The 14359-nt window shown below is 33.4% G+C and overlaps 1 protein-coding gene across 1 annotated transcript; it reads left to right on the top strand.

Moving 5' to 3' along the window:
* Window positions 1-3067: 3067 nt before the first annotated feature.
* On the top strand, window positions 3068-7067 carry LOC107821028 (ABC transporter G family member 9-like). The gene is made up of 4 exons (XM_016647451.2): window positions 3068-3317; window positions 4330-5122; window positions 5505-5842; window positions 6277-7067. Exons 1-4 carry the CDS (start codon window positions 3192-3194, stop codon window positions 6931-6933), a joined length of 1914 nt encoding a protein of 637 aa, XP_016502937.2. The 5' UTR covers window positions 3068-3191; the 3' UTR covers window positions 6934-7067.
* Window positions 7068-14359: the final 7292 nt, after the last annotated feature.

Here is a 14359-nt window from a genome sequence, read left to right as displayed (position 1 = left end):
TCCAAAACCTATCAAATAAACTCTAAACAATACCAAATTTTGCAGACAAGTTTTAAATACCATAACAGACCTATTCTAAGTCTCAATATTAAATTCCAAGCTCGAAAGCTAAAAGTCAACCTACGGTCAAACCTTTGAACTTCAAATTACCAAATTTCGGCAAATCAACATAAATCACCTACGGACTTCCAAAATTAATTCCGGACATACGCCCAAGTCCGAAATCACGATACGAAGCTATCAGAGCTATAAAATAAAGTTTCGGGGTCGTTTTTACAAAAAGTCAAAGTTTGGTTAACATTTCTAATTTGAACTTGTAAGTCAATAATCAAAGGGTCCAAATCAACCTGAGAGCTTCCCAGAAGAAAACTAACCAACCCCACAAGTAATAAAATCATAAACACACTTGTGTGAAACAGTAAAAGGGGTAACAGATGAAATTACACAAAATGACCGATCAAGTCGTTATAATATTAGTTACTAACTTCTAATTATTATTTTTTTAAATATGCAATTTAAATACATAGTTAAAAATAACATCTACTCTTTCTTATATGTACATATACTTTTTGTACATCAAAATTTGATTTGATTACTCTATATTTTACTATTTTTATTTTCTAATCATTTGTATAAATAATATTTTTATAAAAAAATATTTTCTAAGCTCATATCTAATTTATTTATAATTACATGAGTTGATAAAAAATAGATATATTATTTATATTCTTATTAATTTATTTAAGTAATAATATTATTTATCTATAAGATATGAGTTATTTTTATGATATTATATTTACTAATTTCGAATTATTTAATATATCTTTCAGAAATTTATTTATTTAAAATACCTCATAATAAATTAAATTTGATATTTACCATTTGCATATATGTTTCTCATGCAGTAAACTTTTTTACATGTTAATCTGGAAAAACAAAAGCTTCTTTAACAGTGTGTACTTATCCAAAAACATGAAAGTGAGAATTGCATTATAATTATGTCATAACAAACAAACAAATTTAATTACTATACTACATAATTATCACGAAATATAATTATTACCCTTGTAATTACACCACCAAAATAATTACACAACATTCCAAACAGAAGAATGGTTGAGACAACAAACATTCATCACGTTCGCCCTTTTAGAAATTAGGAGATCGTGAAAACAAAAGAACGTTGTTAGAATTATCTTTTCATTTCTATCTAATTTCAATATGGTTGATATTAAGAAAGGATTTCTTTAATTTTTTCAAAGAAAAAGTCAACCAAACAGCATTAGAAAAAGATTTGCCGTTGTAGAGCCCGTTTGACCAAGTAGCCAAAAACTGCTGATTTTGAAAAGTGCTTTTGTTCAAAAATATCTTTTAAAAAGTATTTTTGCAAAAGAGCAATTTGTGTTTAGCCAATTCGTTTGAATTGTACTTTTTTTTTTCAAGCTCATTGTGTTTGGTCAGTATTTTAAAAACGCACTTTTAAGTATCAAATTACGAAAAAGGACAGGAAAGGTTCAACTTACGATTAATATTATTTATAAAGAAAAACCAATTTAAAAACTTATTATAAATGAATTCGATTAAAATATAAAATGTAATATAAAAATATAAATTAAAATTTTCAATAAATATAAAATATATTTATTTCAAAATAATAATATTGGTTGTTTCGTATTGCTTATTGTTTACATAATATCTAAATATATTAGAATACATCATTCAATATAAAATTAAGGCATACTCTTAGAAATAGGAGAAAGAGAACAAAAATATGATTGTAAAAAAAAAGAGAGAAGAATATATAGTAGAAATAAAAAGAAAAGAAAAATATTAAATTAATGAGAGATAATTTAAAAATATAAATTTATTGTAAAATTATTTTTATCTTGAATTAATTAATTTTCAAGTGCTTATGTGCTGCTCCTCAAAAGTAATTTGGCCAAACACCTTAAAGTTGATAAAAAAAATACTTTTGATCTTCTAGAAGCTTTGGCCGCTCTTCATAAAACATTTTCACCGGTTTTTGAAAGAATAAAAAGGAGGCCGAATAACATATGAAGTACACTAGCCCTTGTTACTACCAAGTATTGCCCGCCGCCTAGGAGTTTACAAACCGAATCGAAAAATCGCATCAAACCGAAAAACCAAATCAAACCGAATATAAACCCCGATTAAGTTTGGTTTGATTTGATTTGGTATAATTGAGTAAAAAAATTCGAACAAAACTGACATATAAATATATAATTTTTATATATACTTTTAAGACTTTTTATAGAATTTTCCTCAAAAAGTATTTAGAAATGTTTGTGGTTCTCTTATGGGATGTAATATTTAATTAAATATGAAGTGTTCAATTTTTATTAACTTGAAATAATGGATTGTATGATCACTTTCTTATCAAGTGTTAGTGAAATACGTCAATCTCTTTATTCTTCCATATTCATATGTCAAGATCTATTAAATTCTTATATCTTGGTATTTCGATAAGTTAAAATTAAACAAAACATTATCATTATATAGGTATCATATTGGTTTTTATGTTTAATTATTAAATTCGATTAACTTTTAAAGTGTACACCAACGAAAAATTATTGACAAACGACTCAAAAAATAACTATCATGTGTTACTAAGGAAATATTTTCATAAAAACATTTTAATAGATCATATGTTGGTCAATTTTTTCTAAACATATATTTACTTATAAAAAATTTAACAAACAAAGATTGAAATAATATTCATGTAACACAAAAAACCAAAAAACCCGACAAAATCGAAACAATATAGTTGATTTGGTTTGGTTTTGATAAAAATCGAACCAACCCGGTCCATGTACATCGCTACCGCCGCCTATTCAATTCTCTTATATCGCATGAACAAATAATGCAAATACTACTAAATATTCAATTCTCTTATATTGCATGAGTAAAATTCTGATTTACCTTCAAAATCCTACTAAAACTTAGTCAACTAGTCATATTTAATTAGTCTTCATTCCCTAATAACATGCGTATCTAAAGTCCTGCTACGCTTCTACTAACATTTATTATTTCTCCATTCCCTCTAGATATCAGTCCATTCGTATTCCCAAGAATTTCGAATACAACAAAATCAACAGATTCATCTATATATATTTGATTTTTGGGTTTATCAGTTTTCAGTCTATTAATCTTTTCAATAAAGTAATAGAAGAATGCCAAGAACTCTTAACATGGAGCAAGAGATGGCGAATATACCGTTCCATCAACAAAATCTGCACTCTGCTCAATCTAAAAGTTCAGCCATTTTCAGGAAATCTAATCGTCCTGTTACTCTTAAGGTGATTCTTGGATATTTCATATGATAAAAACTGATACTAGCGTAGTTTTTTGGAGAAAACTTGCATGCATGTATTTATCAATTCTTTAATCCGATAAGATTATATAAAGGTGATGATAGATTTAAAAATATCAATTCTACATTGATAATAATAAGATTTTCATATTCTTTTTCATCGGAATTCCGTGGACGTGTCCATGTATATATGTCCCCTGTAGCCTGTAGGTCACGGGTTCGAGCCATGAAAACAACCACACTAACCCTTACATTAGGGTATACTGTCTACATAACACCCCATGGGTCCGGCCCTTCGGAATACAATTCTGGAATGCCTTGTGCAACAGGTTGCCTTTTTCATCGGAATTCCAGGAGTGTTGGATGCTGGCTGACTATTGACTAGGCATTAATAGTTTACCTTGCTTTAATTAATTCTATTAATTTCCTTTTGTATCAGTATTATTAGATGCTCCTGTATCAGTATTTTCTTTTAACTTTTCAACTTTTTTGGCCCAGAAAATGCAGTGTGTGTTAATTTCACTTTTGTTTAATTGGAGACATCCGATAAAAATTGGGGACAGGAAAGAGATGCACAAAGAATTCAGAAGTAGAAATAAATAAGTGCCATTTTAATCTGTCACTATGAATGCACTGAATAATTATTTTTCCTAATCAAGTTCTGTTTCTTTTTAGGATTTTACTTAAAATACTCCATATAATGGTGTAACGAGTTTATACATTGTTTTTTGAAACATAAACGACTCTCGGCAATGAATATCTCGGCTCTCGCATAGATGAAGAACGTAGCTAAAATATTCCTATCTGTTTAGATGATCTTAAAGTGTAATAGGAACCTTTTTCTCAACTCAAACTGCTGATTATTAGATGCTAGTTCTCACAAAAAAAAAACATACAAGCTATCAAGTTAATAAATAGTTGCTCCTTTAATTTGATCCTATGAAATTATTATTTTCTGTTATTTGCTATATAATGCTTTGGGTGATCAAATCTTGCAGTTTGAGAATGTTGTTTACAAGATTAAGCTTGTGAAAGAAGGGTGTATCAATTCCTCTAAATCAGTAGAAGAGAAAATAATATTGAAAGGTGTCTCAGGTATAGTTTCTCCAGGTGAAATGCTGGCTATATTAGGCCCTTCAGGCAGTGGCAAAACAACTCTACTAACAGGATTAGGAGGCAGGCTCGTTCATGGCAATCTCGATGGCGCCATAACATACAATAACAAGCCATTTTCCAATGCCATGAAGCGTAACACGGGCTTCGTGACACAAGATGATGTTCTTTACCCTCACCTTACTGTGACAGAAACACTCGTATTCACTGCTCTCCTTCGTTTGCCTGGAACTCTTACAGTTCAGGAGAAAACCGCGCATGCTGAAGCAATTATAACTCAGCTCGGATTAACAAGGTGCAAGGATAGTATTATTGGAGGTCCACTATTGAGAGGAATTTCAGGAGGGGAGAGGAAAAGAGTTAGTATTGGACAAGAAATGCTTATTAATCCGAGTTTGTTGTTCTTGGATGAACCAACATCAGGGCTTGATTCTACTACAGCTCAAAGGATTGTGTCGACGTTAAGGGATTTGGCTAAGGGCGGTAGGACTATTGTCATGACAATACATCAGCCTTCGAGTAGGCTATTTTACATGTTCCACAAAGTGTTGCTATTATCTGAAGGAAATCCCCTATATTTTGGGAGAGGCGAGGATGCCATGGGGTACTTTTCTAGCGTTGGATATTCACCGTTAGTTGCTATGAATCCCTCGGACTTCTTATTGGATCTTTCAAATGGTATGTTCATCTAACTTCTTTTTGTGCTTCACTTAGAGTCATTTGTCATCTTATATTGGAATACTGTCACATATCTTACCCTTTTAAAGACACGTCGCAGAATTCTTAAAGTACTTTGGCTCTTATGGCTCAAGCCACCTTTTACCAAAGTACCTAGAAATTCTGTTTTTGTTCGACTAATTATGCTGTTATATATGAGCTACAGGCGCAGAATTGATGCATAAAAATGGTAAAAAACTGTTTATGCTTGTGTGATCAATTCTCTATTGATGCAAACTCGTTCATAGCTTGGCGATTATTTCCAGAATTGTCACTCGTGTAATATATACTCTTTTAGCAATTGGTGTTATGATTACTGAAGTGGTGAAATTTAATTTTTTAGGTATATTATCGGATGATCCTCGCATAACATCAGATGATCCTGGAGAAGATCCAGCATCAATCAAGCAAACTTTAGTGACTGCTTTCAAAAACAATCTAGCGGAGAACTTGAAGGGACAATTGCAAGAATTTGATGATCATCAGGTTGCTGATAAATTACACGAGAAGAAATTCAATCAATGGTCAAATACCTGGTGGCAGCAATTCTCAGTATTATTTAGAAGAGGGATGAAAGAACGAAAACACGAGTCCTTCTCTGGCCTCAAGGTTGGACAAGTCTTGGTGGTGTCTTTCCTGTGTGGATTGTTGTGGTGGAAATCCAGTAACTTGCAAGATCAGGTAATTAATCGATTTTTCTCCTTGTTAATATTAGTCAAAGTAGGGCATCCTCCTGTGTATTTTAACTTGTAAATAGTACTTGTAACAATGAGAGAATAGTCCAACTATATTCAGGTTTGAAAAATTATGTAATGCGACTATTTGAGTCCGTTATCCAGGAAAAATATTCTAAAAGTGTAGGAATTTTTAAGGATTTAACTTATGTATACATACGGTGTAAAGAATTTTTATATTTTAACTTGTTTTGTCTATTAGAAACAGTCTCTCTGCCTTCCAGGATAGGTGTAAGGTTGCGTAAATCTTACCCTCCCCAGACCCCACTTGTGTGAATCCACTGGGTAGTTGTTGTTATTGTTGTATATTTTAACCTGTTTTAGCAAGTAACCTACATTATTTCCAGGTTTACTAATCCTACTTATTTTGAACTGTTGCAGATTGGGCTACTGTTCTTCTACTCTAATTTCTGGGAGTTTTATCCTATGTTCCAAGCTATTTTTACCTTCCCACAAGAGAGGATGATGCTGGAAAAAGAACGATCATCAGGAATGTACAGACTCTCGGCATATTTCATGGCTAGGACTGTAGGTGACCTTCCGATGGAGCTAGTCCTTCCAACAATTTTCGTCGTTATAACATACTTTATGGCTGGCCTGAAACTGTCCGCTGGGCACTTCTTCTCTACCTTATTCGCCCTCCTCTATAATGTATTAGTCTCTCAAGGACTTGGACTTGCTATTGGTGCAATGGTTATGGACCAAAAATCAGCCACAATACTCGGTTCAGTCATCATGTTATCCTTCACCTTAGCTGGAGGGTACTTTGTTCAGCATGTCCCGAGCTTCATTGCCTGGATCAAGTACGTTTCAATTAGCCAATACGCATACAAGCTCTTGTTAGGATCTCAGTATAGTCCAGGTGAAACATACGCGTGTGGAATAAACACGACATGTCTTGTTGAGGATTTTCCTTCGATAAAGACTATAGGGCTCGGAGGTAAGGGCATTTCAGTGCTTGCATTGGCTATTATGCTTTTGGGTTACAGATTCTTGGCTTATGTCGCTCTTATGAGGATTGGTGTGACAAAGAAATAGATCTGCTTTTACTTAAATATAGTAGAAACATTGTAGGATGGGCTTTAATCAAAGCAAACATTAGTTTGGTATCAGCAAGTGTTCCATTTGTAATTTTGATTTTTTCTCTGCTGAGATATGTACTAGCGATATGCCAAAAACCTGCGATAGATTGTTTGTCTAATTCTTCCATTTCTAGATCATCTATTGAAAGATTGAGCAAAATTTACTATTCCCTCCGTTTCAATTTATGTGAACCCATTTGACTGGACACGAAGTTAAAGGAAAGAGAGAAGACTTTTGAACTTGTGGTGTAAAATGAAGCACATATATTTTGTGTGGCTATAAATCACTGAATAAATATAAATTATTTCCAAATAGGGAAAGAGGTCATTCTTTTTTGCACGGACTAAAAAGGAAATATGTTCACATAAATTGAAACGGAGGGAGTATTACATTATTTCTCTTCTGTTTTGTTACTCCCTAAGTGTAGTATTAATCTAAAAATTTGAGTTACTGGGTATTGAGAACCTTTGAATCCATTTCTCTTATGACATTGAGTCAAAATCACGAAATCTCGCGACTATAATCCTGGCATTACAACCGGGACAACCAGGATTATAACTTGGATAATCAATCCACTTATATATGAGATATGTTATACCAAGATTTTGACATAAAAATAATACTTGATTTTGTCAATACTTTCAACCAAATACGAAATAAATTTAATCCTAGAATTTATATCGGGAATCTTTTTTTTTTTTTTTGCATGCTTAGATAATAATACAATGTTCATACCATTAGTTAGGGGTGTACATAGGCCGGGTTGATTCTGATTTTTCAATTACCAAACCAAACCAATTGTCTCGGTTTTTTAAATTTATAAACCAAACCAAACCAAACCAACAAAAGTCGGGGTTTCAATCACGGTTTTTCTCAGGTTTTTCGGTTTCCTGGGGTTTTTTCAATTTTTCGGGTTTTTTTCCGACAAAATCTTCATAGCATAAAATTTATAATTTGTGTTCTAATATTTCTTAGGTCCTAGTAGGATAAAATTATATAAGATGTTACCTAATAAAATAATACAAAATAATGTGCGATGAGTCACAATTATACCAAAATACTCAAAAAATCGCATAAGATAAATATTGCTAATTAATAAGTCATAATAAAAATAAACATAATCTAAAAGTACTAAGTCATGTTAAAATAAATGCGACTAATAAGTACTAAGTATTAATTATATGACTAAATAATATTAAAAGTGAGTTATGCATTTTCACTATCTAAATATATGTGAAACTAAAAAAAATAAATATCCAATACTATTGTCATTTCTAATATTGAATTGAATTTTTTTTGAGCATTAGTATTAATTTGATTTTGCTTTGGGCTTTATTTGAGTTATTAACTTTTATGGGTTATAACACATATTTGACCCTTCAAAAGTTATAAGTCCAAGCTTGAAATAATACATTAAAAGAGAGAACTATTATAGAGTTTAAATTATATTTATAAATTACATTACAATAATTATTTTACGTATAAAATATTTTTAAAACTTGTATACATGTAATGTCGGGTTGGTTTGGTTTCAGTTTGACTTTTTTTAGTTAAAACCTAACCAAACCAATTATGATCGATTTTTTTTTCTAACACCAAACCAAATAATAGTCGGGTTTTTTTTCTCGGTTTGACTCGGATTATCGATTTGGTGCGATTTGTCGGTTTTCTTTGAACACCCCTACCATTAGTCATAGCTGGCCGGATAAAACCTACTCAGGGTTGTCTTGTTTATTTTCAATATTCTTTCAGTTTGGTTAAAAGAAATAAAAGCGCTATGTTTTGGTTAACTTCTTATGCTTTAAATTCGAACAAAATTAAACAAACAAATATCCTCTACAAGCAGTTAAATATGTGAAGTCGGGCGATATGCGGAGAAGTATGGGAATTGCAGAGATCTTTCGAAATTTTCAATAGAATGTTTTTCCTTCACATTAGTAAGCAGAGCTTCTACGATATTGGAAGAGAATCAAGTAGCTCTTCTCTTTGTCGGTGGGTGATGCTAGCCAATATGTGCCGTCTGGCTGATGATTAAGTCGGCAAACATTAGGCTAACGATATATGCATGTAAAAGAAATACTGAGAAGGATGGACAGAATATTGCAAGTAAAAAAAAGATGCAAGTAAATATGGCATAAGATAGGAAAAAACTCCTCAAAAAAGTAAAAAGACACGGCAAAAAAATAATAATTTGGAGCTGATAACAAGTGCTTCAACAATTGAAAGGAAGGTCGAATGATATTTTTCCAACACCAGTTATCAAGTTTGGCAAACTGGAAGTACTTTTTACGATATTCTCAAAATAGTCTATAATTTCAAACAAATTTTTTTTTAGCTCCAACTAACCACCTCCATTTGCAGTGACTTTCCGTAAAAGTCAGTATTAAAGAAGACATTCCATTTAAAGGCTCTGGTCAATCAAAATCATAAAACTTCCACACATGTAGTTAACTCTGAAAAAAACTGCATGATTAATTAACCTTCATGCTGAGCAAAGTAATTAGGTAGCTGATGATACAAGCCTGAACAACCTCCACTCCCCCACCTCAACCTTTCAATAATCGGAGGTGGACCCAGGATTTTAACGTGACAATGCACCAGTATTCTGCTTAACCGTTGCCCTCTAAAAACTTTTAGTGTTCAGGGTGTCAAGCGATGTAAATTCACCGTTTTTAAGGCATAAATATACGTATATAAGATCTCTGGTGACGTCTACAGTATCCAGTAACCCCTCACGATTATACATAAGTCTGCCTTTTTGCTTTTATCCAATGCTTCTTAAGATAAATCAAATATTTGCACAATTTAACACTCTTAAGACTCAAGCCTAAGCTCAACAACATAAAGTTAGATATCTTTATAGCTGAAAACAGATGTGGAAGTAGTACAGTACTGCTTTTATCCAATGCTTCTTATTTCAAAAGGAATATTTATATTTTTATATTTACAAATAATTTATTTTTAAATTTTCATAATTTTACCTAGTGTTTTAAAAGGCGTGGGCATAAGGCAAGACATTTTATATATACCGCAGCGAGGCATAAGCTCTGAGGCACGGGGCGTAAGCCCCATGAGTATTTAATTTTTAATATTTCATAAAATAATATAATTATAGGAAATATTTTTAAATAGGTAAAATTCCATAAAAATTGAAGAAAACTATAATAAATAAGTGAAAAATATAAAAAGATGTGCTCCTCCCCAAAAAAAACTAGTAAATAATCTATTATACGCTGCTTACAAGCACAAGTAATTTGAGTTGAAAAGAATAAAATTTTCTACGTGGAGGAACAAAAAGGATGACTAACCTGCAATTTGAATTTTCAACTTGTTGCTATGGAGGAGAATGAGTTTTCTTTGTATTTGCAAAAAAAAAAAAATTATTCATTGCTTTTGGGAGATAGTATCAGGCTAGTGGACAAGATAAATAATTGGGAAAGACTATAAATTAAGGCTTATAACAATAAAAAAAAAAGGTCTTGACTTATAAATTTAATGTTGCAGTTCCCTTTTTAAAACTTTTGAGTAATTACAAGCTGACTTTTGAGAATTTGGGTATTATATTAAGAATTTATTCAGCAAAATTTATTTTAATATGAAAATGCCTCTATGGCTTATGCCTGTTGAAAATGGCAATCTCGCACATCGGTGGGAGACTTAATTTGGGAAGAATTTCTCCCTATAAAAGAAGGCCTAATGTTTAGGATTAATACACACCTCTCATTTGCCTTCTTATCTTCTTAAGGCATTTGTATCTTCTCTCTTTAGTATTATTTCACTTGTATTTTTGGAGATGAATAAAATATTGGTTGTATCCGAGGAGTAGGCAAAATTAGCCGAACCTCGGGTGTTCCTTTTATTGTTGCTTTATTGTCTTATTTATTATTTGGTGGGTGTCATAATTTTTGGTATAGTAGTTGTGACTTATTCACACTATATACATTTGGCTTCCGCAACAATTGGTATCAGAGCCAAGGTACTGTCTAAGTATGCTCTGTGATTGCAGCATAGTCTGATCTTCCACATCAGAAAAGATTTATCTTGGTAATTGAGTGAAGTTTCTGTCTGAGTATGCTCTGTGGTTGCAGCTTAGTCTGATCTTCCACACCAGAAAGGAAATAATCTTGATTTGTGTCGTCAGCTATTAAATAATATTTGTCTCAAAGATGGGAGACAATAAACAAGAAGAATCTACATCAAGTGTCAACAATATGTCATCATTGGCATCTTCGCTTATGACAAGAATTGTGTCAAATGCAAAATTTGCGGTAGAAATTTTTGACGGGTCAAGACATTTTGGGATGTGGCAAGGCGAGGTTCTAGACGTTCTTTTTCAACAAGGGCTAGATCTTTCCATTGAAGAAAAAAGACCAAATGTTATTGGAGAAGAAGATTGGAGAATTATCAACCGTGTTGCTTGCGGTACCATTCGATCCTACCTTGCTAGAGAGCAGAAATATCCATACACAAAGGAAACTTCTGCAAGTAAATTATGGAAAGCACTGGAGGATAAATTTTTGAAGAAAAACAGTCAAAATAAATTGTACATGAAGAAGAGACTGTTTCGCTTCACCTATGTTCCTGGTACCACAATGAATGAACATATCACCAGTTTCAATAAGTTGGTCACAGATTTGCAAAATATGGATGCAACTTTTGATGATGGTGACTTGGCCTTGATGCTGTTGGGGTCACTTCCTAATGAGTACGAGCACCTTGAAACTACGCTACTCCATGGAAATGACAAAATTTCTCTTAGAGAAGTTTGTTCGGCTTTGTACAGCTATGAACAAAGAAAGGGAGAAAAACAAAAGGGCGGAGAAGGAGAAGCACAAGTTGTGAAGGGTCGTCCTCAAAATCAAACGAGGATAAAGAAAGGAAGATCCAAGTCAAGATTTAGACCCAGCAAAGATGAATGTGCCTTTTGTCGAGAAAAGGGACACTGGAAGAAAAACTGTCTGAAGTTGAAGAATAAGGCCAAACATAATAATAGAAATGTCATTATGGATTCAAATGTAGCTGATGGTGATGATTCAGACTTCTCATTAGTTACAACAGAGCCATCAACATTATTTGGTTGATGGACTCGGCTTGTAGCTATCATATGTGTCCCAGTAGGGACTGGTTCGTTGATTTTCAAGAAGGAGAATATGGAGTCGTCCACGCAGCGGATAACAACCCTCTTACCTCATATGACATTGGTTCAATACGATTAAGAAACCATGATGGAATGATCAGAACATTAATAGATGTTCGATATGTACCGGGTTTGAAGAAAAATCTCATCTCTGTGGGAGCCCTAGAATCAAAAGGGTTCAAAATCATTGCAGAAAATGGAGTAATGAGAGTATGCTCCAGTGCACTAGTGGTAATGAAGGCCAATCGGAAGAACAATAACATGTACGGTTATCGTGATAGTACAGTTATTGGGACAGCGACAGTAACATCCAGTAACGAAAAAGAGGCAGAAGCAACCAGGCTGTGGCACATGCGCTTGGGACATGCTGGAGGAAAATCCTTGAAAACTTTATCAGATCAAGGATTGTTAAAATGAGTAAAGGCTTGCAACTTGGAGTTTTGCAAGCATTGTGTCAAAGAGAAACATACAAGGGTTAAATTTTGTACAGTGATCCATAATACTAAAGTCATTTTGGATTATGTACACTCCGATGTTTGGGGTCCTTCCAAAACACCTTCATTAGGTGGGAAGCACTATTCTGTAACCTTTGTTGATGATTTTTCCCGAAGAGTGTGGGTGTATACAATGAAGAGCAAAGATGAAGTGTTGGGAATTTTTCTCAAATGGAAGACGATGGTGGAGAATCAAACAGGCAAGAGGATCAAGTGTATTCGCACGGACAATGGAGGTGAATACAAAAATGATCATTTCAATAAGGTTTGTGAAAATGATGGCATCGTCCGACACTTCACTGTCAGACATACACCACAACAGAATGGAGTGGCAGAACGTATGAACCGGACCTTGCTGGAGAAGGTACGGTGTATGTTGTCCAATGCTGGCTTGGGCAAAGAATTTTGGGCTGAGGCAATTACATATGCATGCCACCTCATTAATCGTCTACCATCTGCTGCTATTGATGGCAAGACACCATTTGAAAAATGGTATGGAAAACCTGCTGTAGATTATGACTCTTTGCACGTATTTGGCTGAACTGCATATTATCATGTGACAGAGTCAAAAATGGATCCAAGGGCAAAGAAGGCTATTTTTATGGGGATTACTTCTGGAGTCAAAGGATATCGCTTATGGTGTCCTATGACAAAGAAAGTAATATTCAGCAGGGATGTTACCTTTGATGAATCTGCTATAATAAATATGGTAGCAGAAGATACCAAACAAAATGATGGTGCTTCTAAGCAGGTGGAGTTTGAGAGAAAATTTATTTTTCCTACACAAGAAGCAGAAGAGGAAACAAATGAAGATTATCCTCTGAAAGGAGAGCCAGTAGAGGAGATTCCAATTCAGGAAGCTCAGCAACAACTTGAATCAATAGCAACCAGTAGGCCAAAAAGGACAATAACGAAACTTGTTCGTCTCATAGAGACAGTTGCTTGTGCAACCTCAATTGTAGTTGATGATGTTCCTACCACTTATAAAAATGCAGTCCAAAGTTCAGAAGAAGATAAGTGGAGGATTGTCATGAATGATGAAATACAGTCCCTTCATCAGAATCATACATGGAGATTGGCCAATCTCCCGAAAGGAAAGAAAGCAATTGGGTGCAAATGGGTATTTGCAAAGAAGGAAGGATTTCCTAACCAAGTAGATGTTCGCTACAAAGCAAGATTGGTGGCCAAAGGATATGCTCAAAAGGAGAGAATTGATTACAATGAAGTATTTTCTCCAGTTGTAAAACATTCCTCCATTAGAATTATGTTGGTTTTGGTAGCACAGTTGGATTTGGAACTAGTTCAGATAGATGTAAAAACTGCATTTTTACATGGAAACTTGGAGGAGGAAATCTACATGACTCAGCCAGAAGGATTCAAAGTTGCTGAAAAAGAAAATATGGTGTGCAAACTTGAAAAATCATTGTACGGATTGAAACAATCTTCTAGACAATGGTACAAGCGATTTGACGAGTTTATGTTGCGGCAAGGGTACAAGAGAAGGAAATACGATCATTATGTGTATTTACACAAGCTTAAAGATGGTTCATTTGTATATCTTCTCCTACATGTTGATGATATGTTGATAGCTTCCAAGAATTAGGAAATAAGTTGAAGATTCAACTGAAGAAGGAGTTTGAGATGAAGGATCTGGGTGAGGCAGAGAAAATTCTTGGTATGGATATAATAAGAGATAGACGTTCAAAGAAACTCTGTTTATCTCAGAAAGAATATTTGAAAAGATTACTAC

Source organism: Nicotiana tabacum, chromosome 8 (genome assembly GCF_000715075.1).
Source record: "Nicotiana tabacum cultivar K326 chromosome 8, ASM71507v2, whole genome shotgun sequence".
Classification (NCBI taxonomy): domain Eukaryota; kingdom Viridiplantae; phylum Streptophyta; class Magnoliopsida; order Solanales; family Solanaceae; genus Nicotiana; species Nicotiana tabacum.
Note: the sequence above shows the minus strand (reverse complement) of the source record. Positions and strands in the feature narration are given on the sequence as shown.

Bases quoted from the DNA above. Each gene is read 5' to 3' on its own strand.
- LOC107821028 (XM_016647451.2), top strand. From the start codon at position 3,192: ATGCCAAGAACTCTTAACATGGAGCAAGAGATGGCGAATATACCGTTC. The intron at 5,123-5,504 runs GTATGTTCATCT...TTAATTTTTTAG, and splicing joins CTTATTGGATCTTTCAAATG to GTATATTATCGGATGATCCT. The intron at 5,843-6,276 runs GTAATTAATCGA...GAACTGTTGCAG, and splicing joins CCAGTAACTTGCAAGATCAG to ATTGGGCTACTGTTCTTCTA.